The following is a 14,505-nucleotide window of genomic DNA, read 5'->3' as shown; positions in this document are numbered from 1 at the left end:
GGCTGAACAGAGGAGGGGGGCGCCAAATCCCAGAGTGCTCCGCGGGTTAGGGGGGCGGCGGGGGGCGCGGGGGCGGAGGGGCTGGGGGATGGGGGTGGGGGCGATGGCCACGCTACACTGGCCCGCCGCTAGAGGGAGTACGGGATTAAGGAGGGGGTGCAGGATGCTGATGCTGAACTGGCCAAGCTGGGAGGAAAGAAGAAAGGGAGGGGAGGGGAGAATCGAGGACGGCAGGCCTAGCCAGGCCAAGAATGCAATTGCCCCGGTGGTGGGAGCCGGGAGACCCTTGTGCTTGGACGGGACAGGGTCGGGGGACACGCAGGATGAGCCCCGCGACCACTGGCACCTTCTTGCTGACAGGTTAGTGGCCCGCGCGCGACGGGAGGTCCTGGGGCCAACAGGCCACCGCCTCCCCATCCCCCGCCCGGGTTTGGGGTACCCGGGCGCATTTTCCGGGTGTCAGCCCTTCTTGCTGCCTCCGTCCCCACTGCACCCCTTCTCTAGGGAACCCTGCACCCCACTTCCCGGGCCCTGTGCGTCCCTTCCGAGGCTTGACCCCTGGCCTTTTCTTTTTTTCTCCGCGCCCCCGCGGGCCCCTCCCTGCCAAGAGCGCGCAGAAATTCCATCTCCAGTTTCCATTCCCCACCCCACCCCCAGCCCCAGCCCGGGTTGCGGACCTCTCCCGATCTCTGCAGCGAAGAGCTGGGGGTCGCTGCCCATTTTTCTGGGGGGCCCCTTCCCCCGCGAATGCGGCCGGGAGGCGAGCCAGAGGAAATGGATGTCAAGCTGCCTCCCTTTCTACACAAACATCTTTTTTTCCTCTTCTTGAATCCGATCGGGAGAGAACACAAAAATGTACATTTAAAACACCGAATTCCCCCTTTTCCTAAACGCATTTCTTGGCGGCGGAAACGCCGTTTTTCTTAGGTTTTACCGAGCAGGGAAGCGGAATCCTGAACTGCTGGCCGCTAAACAGGCGTTCAGGTCAGGGTTAACCCCGGCTGGGAGCCAGGGACGCTGCAAACAGCACCGTTTGCCCCACCAAGTGCACTATTTCGAGAAAGCAAAAACAATTAAAAACAGCTGTGGATGCCTCGAGTGTGCTTGGCGGGCTTCGGAGGCTCCCAGCGACGGCCTTTTGGTGGTGATTACGAGGTTTACGCAGAGACCTAGCTCTCCCTGCAACGTTACGTTTTTCTAAATCTTGTAGGGAGAACGAATACATTTAGTCACGGTAACTGCACGTTTCATCCTTTCAAGCGTGTTGCCGAGATTCGGCCGCAAACATCTCTCTGTATTTTTGCGTAGAAACATACATATTTTACGTTAGAGAAAATTACTTGCAGTGAGTTAGAAGACTCTAAAATACTGATGAGGAAGGATGCTAAAAAAAAAAAAAAAACCCTCAACACGGATTTCCATTTAACGCCTCATAGTATTAGGCGATGAGAAAACGGACAATCTGTTGATAATCTTAGTAAAAGAAGTTTAAGTTAAAATGGAAAACCGAATTGTCCACAGCTGAGTGAGGTTCCAGAAACACGGCTGAGACACATGCGTATTTGAAGGCTAAACTTGGGCATGTTTTAGTAACATGGCTACAGATTATTTTATACTTAGAGGATAAATAAGAATTTACCCATTGTAGGTGGCAGAGTGGCAGGGATCGCACTTAAAGCGAGCCTTTCTAGGAATAAACAGAACTGTGGCACATTTACTGAGGTTTTACTTTTTATCAGAAATAAGAGGTGGACCCTCAGATAGATGAGTGAATGAAGTGCAGATTTTCAACAATGAAAGATATTTTTCTAGGAAGTTGAACACAATTAAACTTTTCAGAAGTGCCTTTTAATCTTTAGTATTCACCCTTGTCTGCAAGATAGACTAATTTCAGGATTTCTTGTGTTTCTTAGCGTACTGTTCTGGTAACTGCCAGGCTGTCAAATTCTTAGCATTTTTTTTCTTTTGTCCAGAAAAGTTACTTCACCTAGTCTTTAACTGATAGACATTCTTCGTCTAAAAAGTGAGGTTAAAAAGCAGTGTAGATGGTAGGGAAAATTGACGTTTAAAAATGTATCCCAACACTTTAAAGTTTGAACCAATTTGATTTTTTTTTTCAAAATGTTAACCAGGATTTTTTTGGTAAAAAAAGAAAAGCAGCTTTAGTATTATTTTTATCATAATAAAAGTAATTCCTATTCATTGTTCAAAATCCATGGGAAAGAAATTCCAGAAAACTGGAAAAAAATCGAGAAGAAAATCAAGATCACCTGTAACCTCTTCAGCCTGAGATAACCCCCGTAAGCATTAGCGATAATCTCCGTAAGCATTATGGAGTCCGCTTTTTCAGACTTTCTCTATGTGTAAATATGTACTTAAATAATATTTTTTTATAGAGTTACATATGTATAATTTTAAAAATTAAAAATGGATCAAATCAGTTTTCGTCCATTATTTTCTTTCCAAGGAACTTTATCAAATGACATTAAATTTGCAGAGTTGTTTTAAAGGAAATAATATTAATTACTTTTTCTAATTAAAAATTTAAATGAAGATTAGTACGTAAATATTTTAAACCAGAGAACTGAAATTTCCTCTCATTTCACTATTCTAACATGCATGTAGTTATCACTTTGGTGTATTTCCTTGTGTTGTTCCTCTATATAAGAAATAATTTGTACTTTGCCTAGAAATAGAATTTTCCAAGGAAAAAACCCCGACATCAGTAGATAAGTAATTTTGATAAAACTTTTATCTAAATATGAAGATGAAAACAAAATACATTAATAAACAAACCCTTTAGATAACATTTTTGTATTATCTAAAACCACAAAACAACATTACAAACCAACCTTCTGCCCCAAAAATTAATAGAGAAGAATTTTAAACACTTTTTGATGTTAGTATCATAAATGAATTTTGGATTTTCTCAGATATTTGTCCCAAATGTTGACTATTTCTTACACATTTTGCACGAGACTACATGTAAAACAAAAAGTGCTAATGTGCATTATTTACTTTATCAAATAACTGGGCATTGTATTTGCACATTTTAATCCATTTTTGTGAGAATTTGGTGTGGATCTATGAAGCTGTTTTTTTTTTTTTACCACCTGTGTTGAACTTCTAGTGTAGTGAGAAAATTGCGCTTCAAAAACAAGTGGGCTTTTCACTTGTTAAATAATAAACGAGACTTTCTGTTTGGACGTTTTACCTGTTTTATGACAATTTGCCGTTTATCCGTGAAGGTGTTGATCTACCTCACTTACTGAGCTTAATTTCTCAGGTGGGAGGAAAATTGTATTTCAAAACAAAGTGGAATTTTCACTTGTTAAATAATCACTGGACTCTCTAATTGGAGATTTTATCTGTTTTAAATGCTGATTTGCCAGGGATGTGTGAACGTGCTGATTTACCACATGCGTTTGGCTTGACTTTTAAGATGGTAGGGAAAATTTATTTCTAAGCAAAGTGACAGTTGTCACATACTGACTGGACTTAGTAATTGATCATTTTCTCCATTTATTATAAGTTTGCCATAAATCTCAAAGCTGATGATTTACCTCTCATATTTAGCTTAACTTTTAGTACAGTGGACAAATTGTATTTCTAAGGAAAGTAGAATTTTCACTTGTCTCTCAGACGTTGAAAATAGCAAAGGATAGCACCAGAGAAAACTTGGGGAGAGACAACCTCAAAGAGAGAAAGATAACACGTATCCAGGTTCTAACACTGGTTTTCCACGGATGAAAACCATGCTCTAAACAAAATGCTGAAGCTGTGAAGAAACCCTGACATGTTAAAAAATTCTCAAGTATTCAGATTCTTTGGATTCTAATAAGTGCAGTATTTATAGATCACATTTTCTCCAGAATAACCAGCCACTTTGTTTCTTTTTCTTTTTCACTGTTTGCACTTACTCTCTCTGACCCCCTTTTCTTAAAACTTACCCTTACTTCAGTTCTAAGCCCCAAAGTGCAGATTCTGTTGCTGATCTTATTTCCTACTTTTAGTGTAAAAAAGGAGTCTAGGTGAATAGATCATAGGAGTTTGTGTGTCCATTAGAGATTCTTAAGCTGAAGCTCTGTTTTAGTCCAGAGCTTCACAGAAATATTAACATGATGGTTTTTTGTTCTTTCCACCCTTTCCAGCCGAGATAGAAACTGACAAGACAGACAGACAGACATGGACAGACAGACACAAACACACACACACACACACACACACACACGTGCAAAATATCCAGGTTTTTCTAAACTGCAGGCTTGACTTCTCCAGTCTGCTGTCTCCCTAATTTCCAGAAATATTAAGCCGAAAGCAGCAATGCCAAATTCAAAAAAAGAAGCTGATGTTTGTAAGGAGCAACAAGTCTTTTCAAATGAATCTTTTTCTGGTTGGAGTTTTCAGGTTGGTAGGATCTGATAGAACCTCAATGGTCTTACAGCCGTTTCACGTGAACTGCTTCCAAGCGAAATTCTTTCTAAGAAAAATTCTGGTTCTTTAATTTTTTAAACAATGTACCTATAGTAAAGACAGTATTAAATTAAAAATAATCTCCATCGTCTGACACTAGAACAAACATTTCCATTGCTGCTCCTTCCCTTCTATTCTTTGTTCCGTGTGGATATATATTTTTACATGACTATAATTTTAATATGTGTAGGTTTTTTACACTTTGTTTTGAAAGATAAGTGAATCTTGTTTTCAGCCAAGCATTTGTCAAGGCTTTAGGATGCTCTTGTGTGTGAGGTGATGTGGAGACTAGCAGGATTGCTTTGTGAGCGTGAGGCAGGCTGAACCAGCACCCGCCAGGTGTGTGGGGTCCTGGCTTTGGGTCCGGGAGTGGTCCCTGGTCAAGGATCATGAGCCTTTGCCCTGGGTCTTCTCTTCTTCAACATTTTTATGAATGACTTCCATGAAGATCTAGGATGCTTGCTTTAAAATCCATATAAGCCTTGAAAAGGGATAACTGTTACAAAGATAACAGGATTTAGAGTTTACATGGTTTAAATAGCTGCAGTGCTATGCAAAAAGGTATTTTATAGCAGTAAATGCATCATAATTCATTAGTGTGTAGGGAAGGAGGTGACTTTATATAGTGGCAATTTTTGAGGAAAAAGAAAGTTGATATCAATCAGTGGTATGATGTGGCTGCAAAAAAAATCAAATTTAGATTCTGGTGATATAATGTCCATATGTCACAAAAATTAATAGTACCCTGCTCTAATTAACCACATCTGTAGTATTGTGTCCCTTTCTGGCTGTCACATTTAACGAGAGATGTTGACAAATTAGACAACTTCCAGAACAGTCCATCGGGATGGTAAGGGGTCTGGCAATCCCGTCATAGGAGGTATCTTCAAAGGGTCTGGAAATGTTTAGCTTGAAAACTAAAAGTAGGCATAAACTCTCTTCTGTTTGCTTCGGAAAGCAAAGCAAGCATCAGTGGGTGAAAGGTAGAGATGGATTTCAACAGGAGACTTTCTAACAGTTCGTGCAGCTCAGCCAGGGAATCAACTTCACACCTTTATTTGGTCTATTCTTTTAAAATATCAGAAATATTCACCTTTCTTGCAATGAATATTTAATTTGAAGGTCATGATAACATTTTAGTGTAGGACAACAAAGATAATAGAAACATTTTATGTTTTCTGATAAACTATCTGAAAAGAATAGTCCTATGTGTTGCAAGTTGATCTCTTACAACTTGAAAATAGCTGCAACAGGGCAATTTCACACATTCCTTCTTCCCTTCTCATTCCATTTCAAACATGAAAATCTGAGAAGAGAATTAAAGATTTTTTCCCCCTGCAGAGTCTTCTGGCCTTTGCTTTGCTTGCTAGAGTGAGTCCTTTCCTGGTGTTTCTTGGTCGTTGGGAGCAGTTTCTTCGGCCGAGTGGCCATGGATGCTGGGGGGCCCAGGGTGCAGGGGACTAGGCTGCTGCTGGCTGCTGGTCCAGGACAGCTCAACCCTCAGCTGCTGGCTCCTCTTCCCCAGGGGGAAATGTGGGGCAGTTCTCTCTGTGCAGTTTTTCACCCCTCTTATATGTCTTTGTGATATTTACAGTTACAATGTGTAGCTTTTCAACAGAAAGTAAAACCTTTCAATCAAAACTAGCTTCTGACCCTGTCCTCTTTTAATTTCTCTCAGTTTCAGGTTAGGCTGCTTTCTCACTGCCTCAGAGGCACAGTCTTAGTGTCTCACACGTCTTGGGGCACATTTTTCTTTCCTCTCCATCTGCCTGTTATTGTTTATTTTGATTACCTTATCTAGCTTTGAAAATGTGATTGGTCAAAATTACTTTGTGAGTAGCACACCGGACCCTCCTTCCGAGGAGTGATAACCTGTAACATATCTGACTCCACAGAAACTATTTTTATGCCCTGGAGCCTTGAAAACTAAGGGAGACTCTGATGAGAAAAGTAAAGAAAGAAGAGAACATTCTTCAGTCATTTTTTTTAACCAACTTTTCCCTGCTTCTTTCACTCCTGCCTCTTTCTCCCACTCCCAAAACTTTCTCTTTCACTCAAATTGTTAGGTCAGAAATGTGGTTGCTCTAACTCTGACGGTGTGAAGACTGTTTAATGTTGAACAAGTTTTCCTCTCCTTATTTTCTCTTTTTTGAAAGTGCCGTGCACTTTTGTGGGATTGTAATAATGCACGGGGCAGCTTGTGATGGCTTGCTTCCCAGTTGTTGAAGATGCCACAGGCATTCCTGGGGCTGAGCTCACATTTCCGAGAGAGAAATGCTCAGAGATGAGCTTCTGGCTTGTCAACGCTCGCTCACCTGCTCCGCAGTTGGCTCCTTCCAGTTCCTTGAAGGCAATGCTTGCTCCTGCTGCTGGGCTTGGGAGGTAGATGATCCCCAGTGTTTCAATTGTAAAACTTTAAGAAGTTATCTCCAAAAATAAATAGGTGGTCTCAAAACATGAGTTGCTGGCATGATTATTAATGTTGTTGAAAAAATTAATATGTTAGTAAAACTAAAGTGCTGTTTTCTTCTTGGGTCCCTTTGGTAGGATTTTTATTTTTGTCTCCATCTGAGAAATTTCGTGCAATGTTTATGCAATAGCTGTTTAAATGTGTTCTGTTACTTAAAAAGCACTCATCTTTAGCACATCTCACTTCCTACTTAATTGCCTTGGACTAATCAGATTTTTAGAATAGATCCCTGGCAGTCTGTACCACAGGAATCGCCACGGCATCTGTTGTGACATGGAAGGCAGACTTTTTCTTTGCTCACAAATGAAGCTGGTCATTTCAAAAATGTTTAGGAGTTCGGCAGCTCCACTGTAGATTCTTTCCCATTCTCTAGCTTTTCGCTCATTCATCTGGTCACCACTTGATTATTATGGAGATTTGGGGTTCACTAGGAATTTGAAAGAAGAACTCACAGTTAATTTTCTTATAGCGGGTTACGATGAAACATTTCAGTCCGTTTTGGTCCCCGCTTTCTTATGCACGAGGCATAGAAGTAAAGTTGATCTTTTACCTTGGAATGCAGAAGAAAAGAAAACATTAGCCCCAAGGTTTTTTGTTTATTTTTTTTCTCCTTAGCAAATTGGTGTTTCTTGCTGTGTGGTAAAATTACATTGGCTTTTCTCTCCTCTGAAACACTTAATCAATGTAGCGCCTTTAATATCTTTCATTTTCTGTAGCTATAGAGTTGGTTCCAGTCAAAGACCAGTCCTGCAGAAGTGGAAACAGAGCAGGTCGCTACATGTGCTTATCAAAATGTACAGTGTACGCGGTTTTCTGTCTAGCCGTTTTCTTCCAGGAGTTCAGCTTACAGATAGACTCATGAAAGTGCTTAAAGATAAAAGTATAAGGATGTTTACTGTAGTAGTGATAGTAACAATGAAAAACTAGAAAAAATAGTGGTCATCTTTATTAACTAACAATTTATTCCTTTACTTTTTGGGTGTCAACTGGTTCTGAGACTCCGTGTTCGATGCTGGGGAATATCCGGTCCCAGCTGTCATGGAACTTTTACGTTAGTGGGGTTGACAAGGATTAATCAAATAATCGCACATATAAATGTGCCTTTAGAACTATGGTAAGCATACGAACACTACTAGAATTTCTAAGTAAGGGATTTGTCCAGACAGAGGAATTAAGGAAGGCTTCTCTGAGGAAGTACTGAGATCTGAAGGACGTGTCAGTGTTAGTGAGAAGAAGAGGGAAGGTGTATCTGAGGTAAAAGGAGGAACTCTGTAGAAGCCCTGGGGCAGGTTGACATGGCAAATAGAAGGTGCTGGAAGAAGTCCAGTGAGGTTGGAACCGAGAGAGAAGGGGAGCACAATATAAAAGGAAGCTAGATAAGAGGTCAGGGAGCAAATTTTGCAGGACCTGTTTGACCACCTTGAAGAGTGTACTGTATCCTAAAACCAATGGGAAGTCTTTGGAGGGGTTTAAGTCGGACATGGTCAGATTTGCATTTCGAAAAGATCGCTTTAGCTGCTTTGTGAAGAAAGAGTTGGAGGGGTCTGAATGGGTTGCCGCAGACCAGGTCGAAGGGTTCTTCAGTAATCCAGAACGGAGATGATGGCCTCTGGGTTAGGGTGTGATGAGGAGAAGAAGATAGAAGGGACATTTGGAGGGATAAACAACTACAGGAGTGTGTTGTAGGTTGAATTTGGGGTAGAGATTGGCAGGAGGAGATGTCAAGGATAATTTCTTGATTTCTGTCATATTCACGAGAATAAGCGGTGGCGCCATTCACGGGATGGGGAATGCTAGAAGAGGACCAGACTTTAAAGGAAAGATCAGGAGTCTTAGTTCGGACAGGCTGAGTTCAAGGTGACCATAAGTAAATTATGGTTGAGCCATATAACACAAAGCTATGTAACTTTAAATGTCATATCATGTAAACATGTTCAAGATATATGCTAAGTGAAAAAAGTGTGATCACTTATGTGAAAAAGAGCATGGTGTGAGTATCCTTGTATATATGCACAAACATATGTGTGCATATGCACAGAATATGGAAAGAAGCAAAGACTGTTAAGAGTGGATACCCTAGGCAGTGGCATTGGAGAAATGGCCATGAATATGTGAGAGGAAACTTTTGTATTTTGTACCCTCCTGGTTATACTATTTGAGTGTATTACAATGAAAATGTATGGCTTCTATAATAACGTTTTCTAGTAAACACCAGTATGAGAGTATTTCTCTTTCAGAGGTTTCTAAATTGGAAAATCTTGTAAGCATTATTACAGTTTTTCTTGTGAACAGAATTTTTTCCTACAGGTTTGCTTCTCTAACCGAGTAGCTCTTACACTTTGCCTTTTATTCCTTTTCCACTAGATTGCACTATTCCCCCAGATTTCACATAGTCTATGTACGATTTCATATTCTGCCTTTCACTAATTTTATTGTCAAAACAGTCCAACATTTTGCAGATGAGGACATTAAATTGTAATGATGCATATGACTGCTGCATATATTGTGTATCCCTTTTGTTAAGGGTCCCACTGGTGCTCCTTATTCGTCCAATATTTCTAAGATAGAACGCAGACAGTACCGTTTCTGGGTAGTAGAAACCAACCCCACTATATGCTTTGGTCGGGCTATTTGAGCAAAGCAGTAAAACTACCAAGAGAAGTGGCTAATGCTCCCTTCTCCTTTAGCGATTCTATCAAGCTAGTTTTTTTATTAGACATTTAATTTTCCCCCCAATTTTGATATGTGCAATGCAAAGTTAAGTCTTGTGCCCATGCAGTTTTTGCTTTTGTTGCTTTGTTTCCTCAGAATAAATAGTTAAGAGTTTATGAGAGTCAGAGAGTACAAATGTCAATATAACTCACTTCTTAAGTACAGCTGGCTTTCCTCAAAAGGGTTAAACTGCCGCTCTCAACCGGAGCGCCTTGGCCAGTGCTGGAGTGAAGACTTGCTGAGATGCCACGTGGAGTTTGGGTTGCTTGGAGCCCCGGCTCGTGAGCAGCTTGCAGTGTTTATTCCACTCTGCCATAGAAATATTACTATTTTTCATGTGTCTCATGACCATGAAAACAAAAAAGAGAGGGCTACATTCCATAATGCCAACTGTAGTGGCAAGAATTTTTTCATTTGAACGTCTAGTTTTTAAAAAAATTATATTTAAAGAAACCTGAAATTTTCTTCATCTTAGTTGAAGATTAAATGTAGTAATAGCTCACAATTTTTGAGAACATCATTATGTGCTAAGCACTCTTCCGAGGGTTTTAAGTGTATTGTCTCGTTTAATACTCACAGTGTCTCTATGAAGTGGGTGCTGTTCTGTCGCTGCCAGACGAGAAAGCCGAGGCACAGAGAAGGTGAATGACTTGCTCAGCGGACAGAAGCTGGGATTTGAACCCGGGCCCTCAGTCTCCAGAGACTCTGATGTTAAACACTGCATTTATGTACTCCAATTTTATTTCACCCTACAGTCTCATATCTTACCTAGCTTATGCTAAAATTATAAAACTTTAATAATTTTAGATTATATTAAATAATTACTTATGTTCTGCCCTGCCAGGCTCTTCTGTTTTAACGACGTTTGGAGGCTTCTTATTCTGGTATTCTTGGTTTGAAGTCTTGCTGTTACACTTTTCTTGGGACTATCTTTTCCTGACTCCCTTCAGAGGCTGGGGTGGACAGTCCTCAGCAAAGCCTTTTTTTCACATGGGTTCCAATTTACTTTTTAGCTTTCTTATTTTAATGAATTGTTTGTGTGTGTGCAAATAACGCATGGGGTTAATTTCTGAGGGCATTGCCTCATTGCTGGCCATTTCTAATCCATCAGTCAGGGGCAATTTATTTTTTCTAGAAACAAAAATAAGTTGAAGATGACCTATTAGTAATAATAATAATATCTCAAGTTACATTAAAAATATATAGTTTACAGATTGCTTTCTCATTTAACTGTTGCTTTCTCATTTAACTGTTTGTGGGTAGTTTTGACCAGTAGATGACACGGACTTTGCAACTAGCCAGGAAATGGGTTCAAAATCCAACTCTGCCCCTTACTAAACATATGTCCTGGGGTCGTAAAACTTCGTATCCTCATTGTAAAATGGAGCTAATAGTACCTACTTCCTGTAGTTTTTGATGTGAGGATGAAATCAGTTAACATGTATGAAACCCTTAGTGCAGTACCTCGCGCTCAGCACTCCGAGCATGGTAGCTAATGATAGTGCCAACTGAAGTTTTTTAGAGAGAAAAATGTGAAAAACAATCTTTCAATGTAAGAGACAATTTAAAAAGTATCAAGGATAGTTTCATATAGAGAAAATAGAGAAGCAAAGGAGTGACATAGTGACATGGGGACTGGTAAGAGAAAGGAAGAGAGGTAGGGGACATGAGTTATGTATCCAATTTATGGAACCAAAGTCTGTGTCCCCTTTGAGGAAAATAGGAAAAGAGACAGAAAAGAGTGGACAGAGAAAGACTGGACAGTTTGGTTCTATGGTGAGTGTGTTAATCAGATTAAATATCATTTGGCACATCCTGCTGTTTACTTAGACAGTGATGTTGGAGTAAGTTATTATTTATTATTTCTATCCCTTGACATTCTGATTAGCTCATCAGCAATCAGTCACCATTCACAGCTCTTCAGTTGCTTTTATTAAATAGCAGACCCCTCCTCCCCTAGTCAGCAAATTATTCAGGTTTGGGAAAGAGTACTGTGTCTTCAGAAAGTGCTTGCCCCAGGTCAGATGACGTGTAGACACGCTGCTGCAAGACTCAGAACGAGTCATGGACTCTGAAGACAGGCAAGTATTGTATGGTTTCTAGGGAGTTTAAGGGCATGCCAGCCACCTTTGGATTAATTCAGGCTTTGATGATTTTTGAGAGGGAGCATTGAGCAATTGGTTAAATTGTATACCTTGATATGCTAGCTGATTAGGTGAATGTCTTCTTAGTTTGGGCTGTGTAAATGCAGTATGCATATTATTCTGTGCTTTTGTGTTTATGAGTTAGAGCAAAAATCACATCCAGGTGCAATTGTAGCATAGATTATCATGGACCCAGTGAGCACAGTGGAGTTCCTCTCAAGATTTCTGAGGATGGTCCATTATCTTTGGAAGGAGTCCAAGAACCAGTCTATACAAGTTGACATTTTTTTACACATTAGATTTAATCTCGAAAAGCTATGTATAGAATAGTTATTTTTTTAGTTGAGTCATATTTTCCCATCCTGACTAATTATATTTGTTCTCATAGGAAAAAAATGCTTTGGTCCTTTTCTAATGAAAAATCAAACTTTACTGGCTTTTTTCAGTAAGTATTCTGCAATTGTCAGTGTACAGATTTCTATAATTTTCTATACAAGAAGTGAGTTGAGTGGATCTATGGTGTTGGGAACACAATTAGAAACAAATAGCTGTTTCTGTGTGATTGAGATTTCTCCCTCGAGGTGTGGGACTGGAATGTTTAAGCAGACACACCGTCTGTGGCATTGTGCCTTGCCTTTAGTGACAAATGTCTGGCAATTTGAGCCATAAAAAGTTGTCTTTTTATTTAGATTTTTTGGACTTCAGTCTTCTGTGGTCAAAGTAAGACTTTAGATGGATCAATATGAACTTTTAAAAAATGAATATAAGCAAAGCAAGGCTGGCCTAAAATAGGGTGATATCTGTGGGATGTGTTTAACCTGTTTTACCCTCCCTCTATTTTTTAACAATTGAAGCACCAGTCAAATTTTTCTTATGAATCCTGTAAAAGCCCTTGGAAGTATGAGCAGTAATATGTTGGTTCACTCGGCAAGGACTTGGAGTGGTGTTAAATCTTGTGTGGGGTTAGTCAGATTCTAAAAGCCAGAGTGTAAGACAAAAAAATCCCATAGACTTAAGTTATCCTAGTAAATCCTTTAAAATCCCATAAAGTACAATCTGTAGTTTTGTGTGTGTAACTCTGAACAATAATTCTTATGCACAAAATAGTCTGAGAACCACTGGACTAGAATAAAGGACGGAACAAAAGGGATGCTGTCTGGACACTCATACCATTCTTTCTTTATGGTAACTCCCCAATCCATGGAGGTGGAGAATTCTAAAGAGTACCTGCTTGCCTACTGGATTTACTCCACTTTGCTTTAAGATCAAGCCTCTGTAATCTTCAAACACATTAATAGATTTGGTTGGTTTTGTAAGGATTGACCTAGGCAATATCTATGAAAGCACCTTGCTCAGGACCAGGTGATGTGATGGGTTTAAATCTAAATGTTGCTTGTCAGATCCATGTGTATACATTGCTCTTTGGAAAGTTGTAGAGAAGAATTTGGCCACCTGCTTCCTGTCTTTCTAGGTTGGGACTTCCCACTGTCCAGCAGTGACTTACATGTTCTTGCAAGTTGACTGTATCTGTGGGCCAGTTGGGGGCACAAGTGGATGAGGTTTTCAGTTCTAAGGTCAGCCTTACATTTGGCACATGTGATGTGACTCACTTGAACGTCCTGTATACCCTTGGGTTCTCTAGGTCTTCTCGAGTTCATGTTTGTGTATGAGAATCACCTGATGAAATTATGTAAGCCATCTGTGTAGACTCTCCGTGGTGGAGTCATGAATATGTTTTGAAATTTTTAATGTATTTTTTGGGGTGCCTGTGAATATGTATTTTTAGAGAGCTTGCCAGCTTATGTAACCAGCATGTTGCCTTTGGAGTCCAGCAATCAGGAGAACCCTGGGGGACGGGGTGTTTTGCCACAAGAGACTATAAACATTTCTGATCCTATGTTAGCTTAAATTATTTAGAAAATGACTACTGTATTTTTCATCTAGATTTAAAAGGATATAATTTCAGTTATTAAGTGAATCAACCATTTATTAGGCAAATCATCCATAAGATTAGTCTTTTAGCAGATATAAAATTGATACACTTAAGTTTATATATTTTAAAAATTGAATACCAACCAAGTCATTTATTTGCTTGCGGTGCTAGGGCCTTTGATTTCCACTCCCAGGTATCACGGAAATGATCACCTGAGCTTTTCTTTGCTTGTTTGTTTGTTTTTAATAACTTAGGTGTTGAATTGTATTCCTTTTTCATTTTGGAAGGGAACTTATTTCTCACAATTTAGTTTAAGTTCAGAATTTTACTCAAAATTCAGTTTTAAAAGCAGGTATACATTCCCTCTCTGATTTACTGAAGTGAGGAGCCCTGTCAACATTGTTTCCTGTACCCCAATATGTGTTTATCTTCACTTGGCCTTCCTTTCTGATTGATGAAGTATTTTCTTTACTTGTATATGCTTGGTCCCACCCATTCTAGTTTTTCTTGGATTGTGTCTCATCGATTATGCTCCTTTGTATTTTCAGTCTCTCTCTCTCTCCTTGTGTCTCTTCCCCAGCATGTGAAGAAAATCTGTTTCGCCACACTAAAATAACCAACACTTCTCTCCGCCTTGCTACCCTTCAGTCTGTCATATCATTTTATCTCTTTGTTCCCCTATTCCAGCCAATGTTTTTGAAAGATTAACTGTATTTGCCTCTTCTATATCTTGACATTTTGCAGTTTGGCTTCTATTCTCACCAATTTATTGG

The 14,505-nt window shown here is 39.8% G+C and overlaps 1 protein-coding gene across 4 annotated transcripts in view; it reads left to right on the top strand.

Annotated features, from left to right (window-relative positions):
• Window positions 1-179: 179 nt before the first annotated feature.
• The window catches only part of SGCE (sarcoglycan epsilon), a 66,964-nt gene continuing 52,638 nt past the window's right edge, over window positions 180-14,505 (top strand). For 2 of the 4 annotated variants that reach the window (XM_046670090.1, XM_046670088.1), the window contains exon 1: window positions 181-360. In XM_046670090.1, the coding sequence (XP_046526046.1) occupies window positions 252-360 (109 nt within the window). In that variant the 5' untranslated portion in view covers window positions 181-251. Of the gene's footprint in view, window positions 361-14,505 lie in introns of all 4 variants that reach the window. The other 2 variants (XM_046670089.1, XM_046670091.1) reach the window with 2 other exon arrangements.

Source organism: Equus quagga, chromosome 8 (assembly GCF_021613505.1).
Source record: "Equus quagga isolate Etosha38 chromosome 8, UCLA_HA_Equagga_1.0, whole genome shotgun sequence".
Lineage (NCBI taxonomy): Eukaryota > Metazoa > Chordata > Mammalia > Perissodactyla > Equidae > Equus > Equus quagga.
The sequence above is the reverse complement of the archived record's forward strand: the minus strand, read 5'-3'. Positions and strand labels throughout refer to the sequence as shown.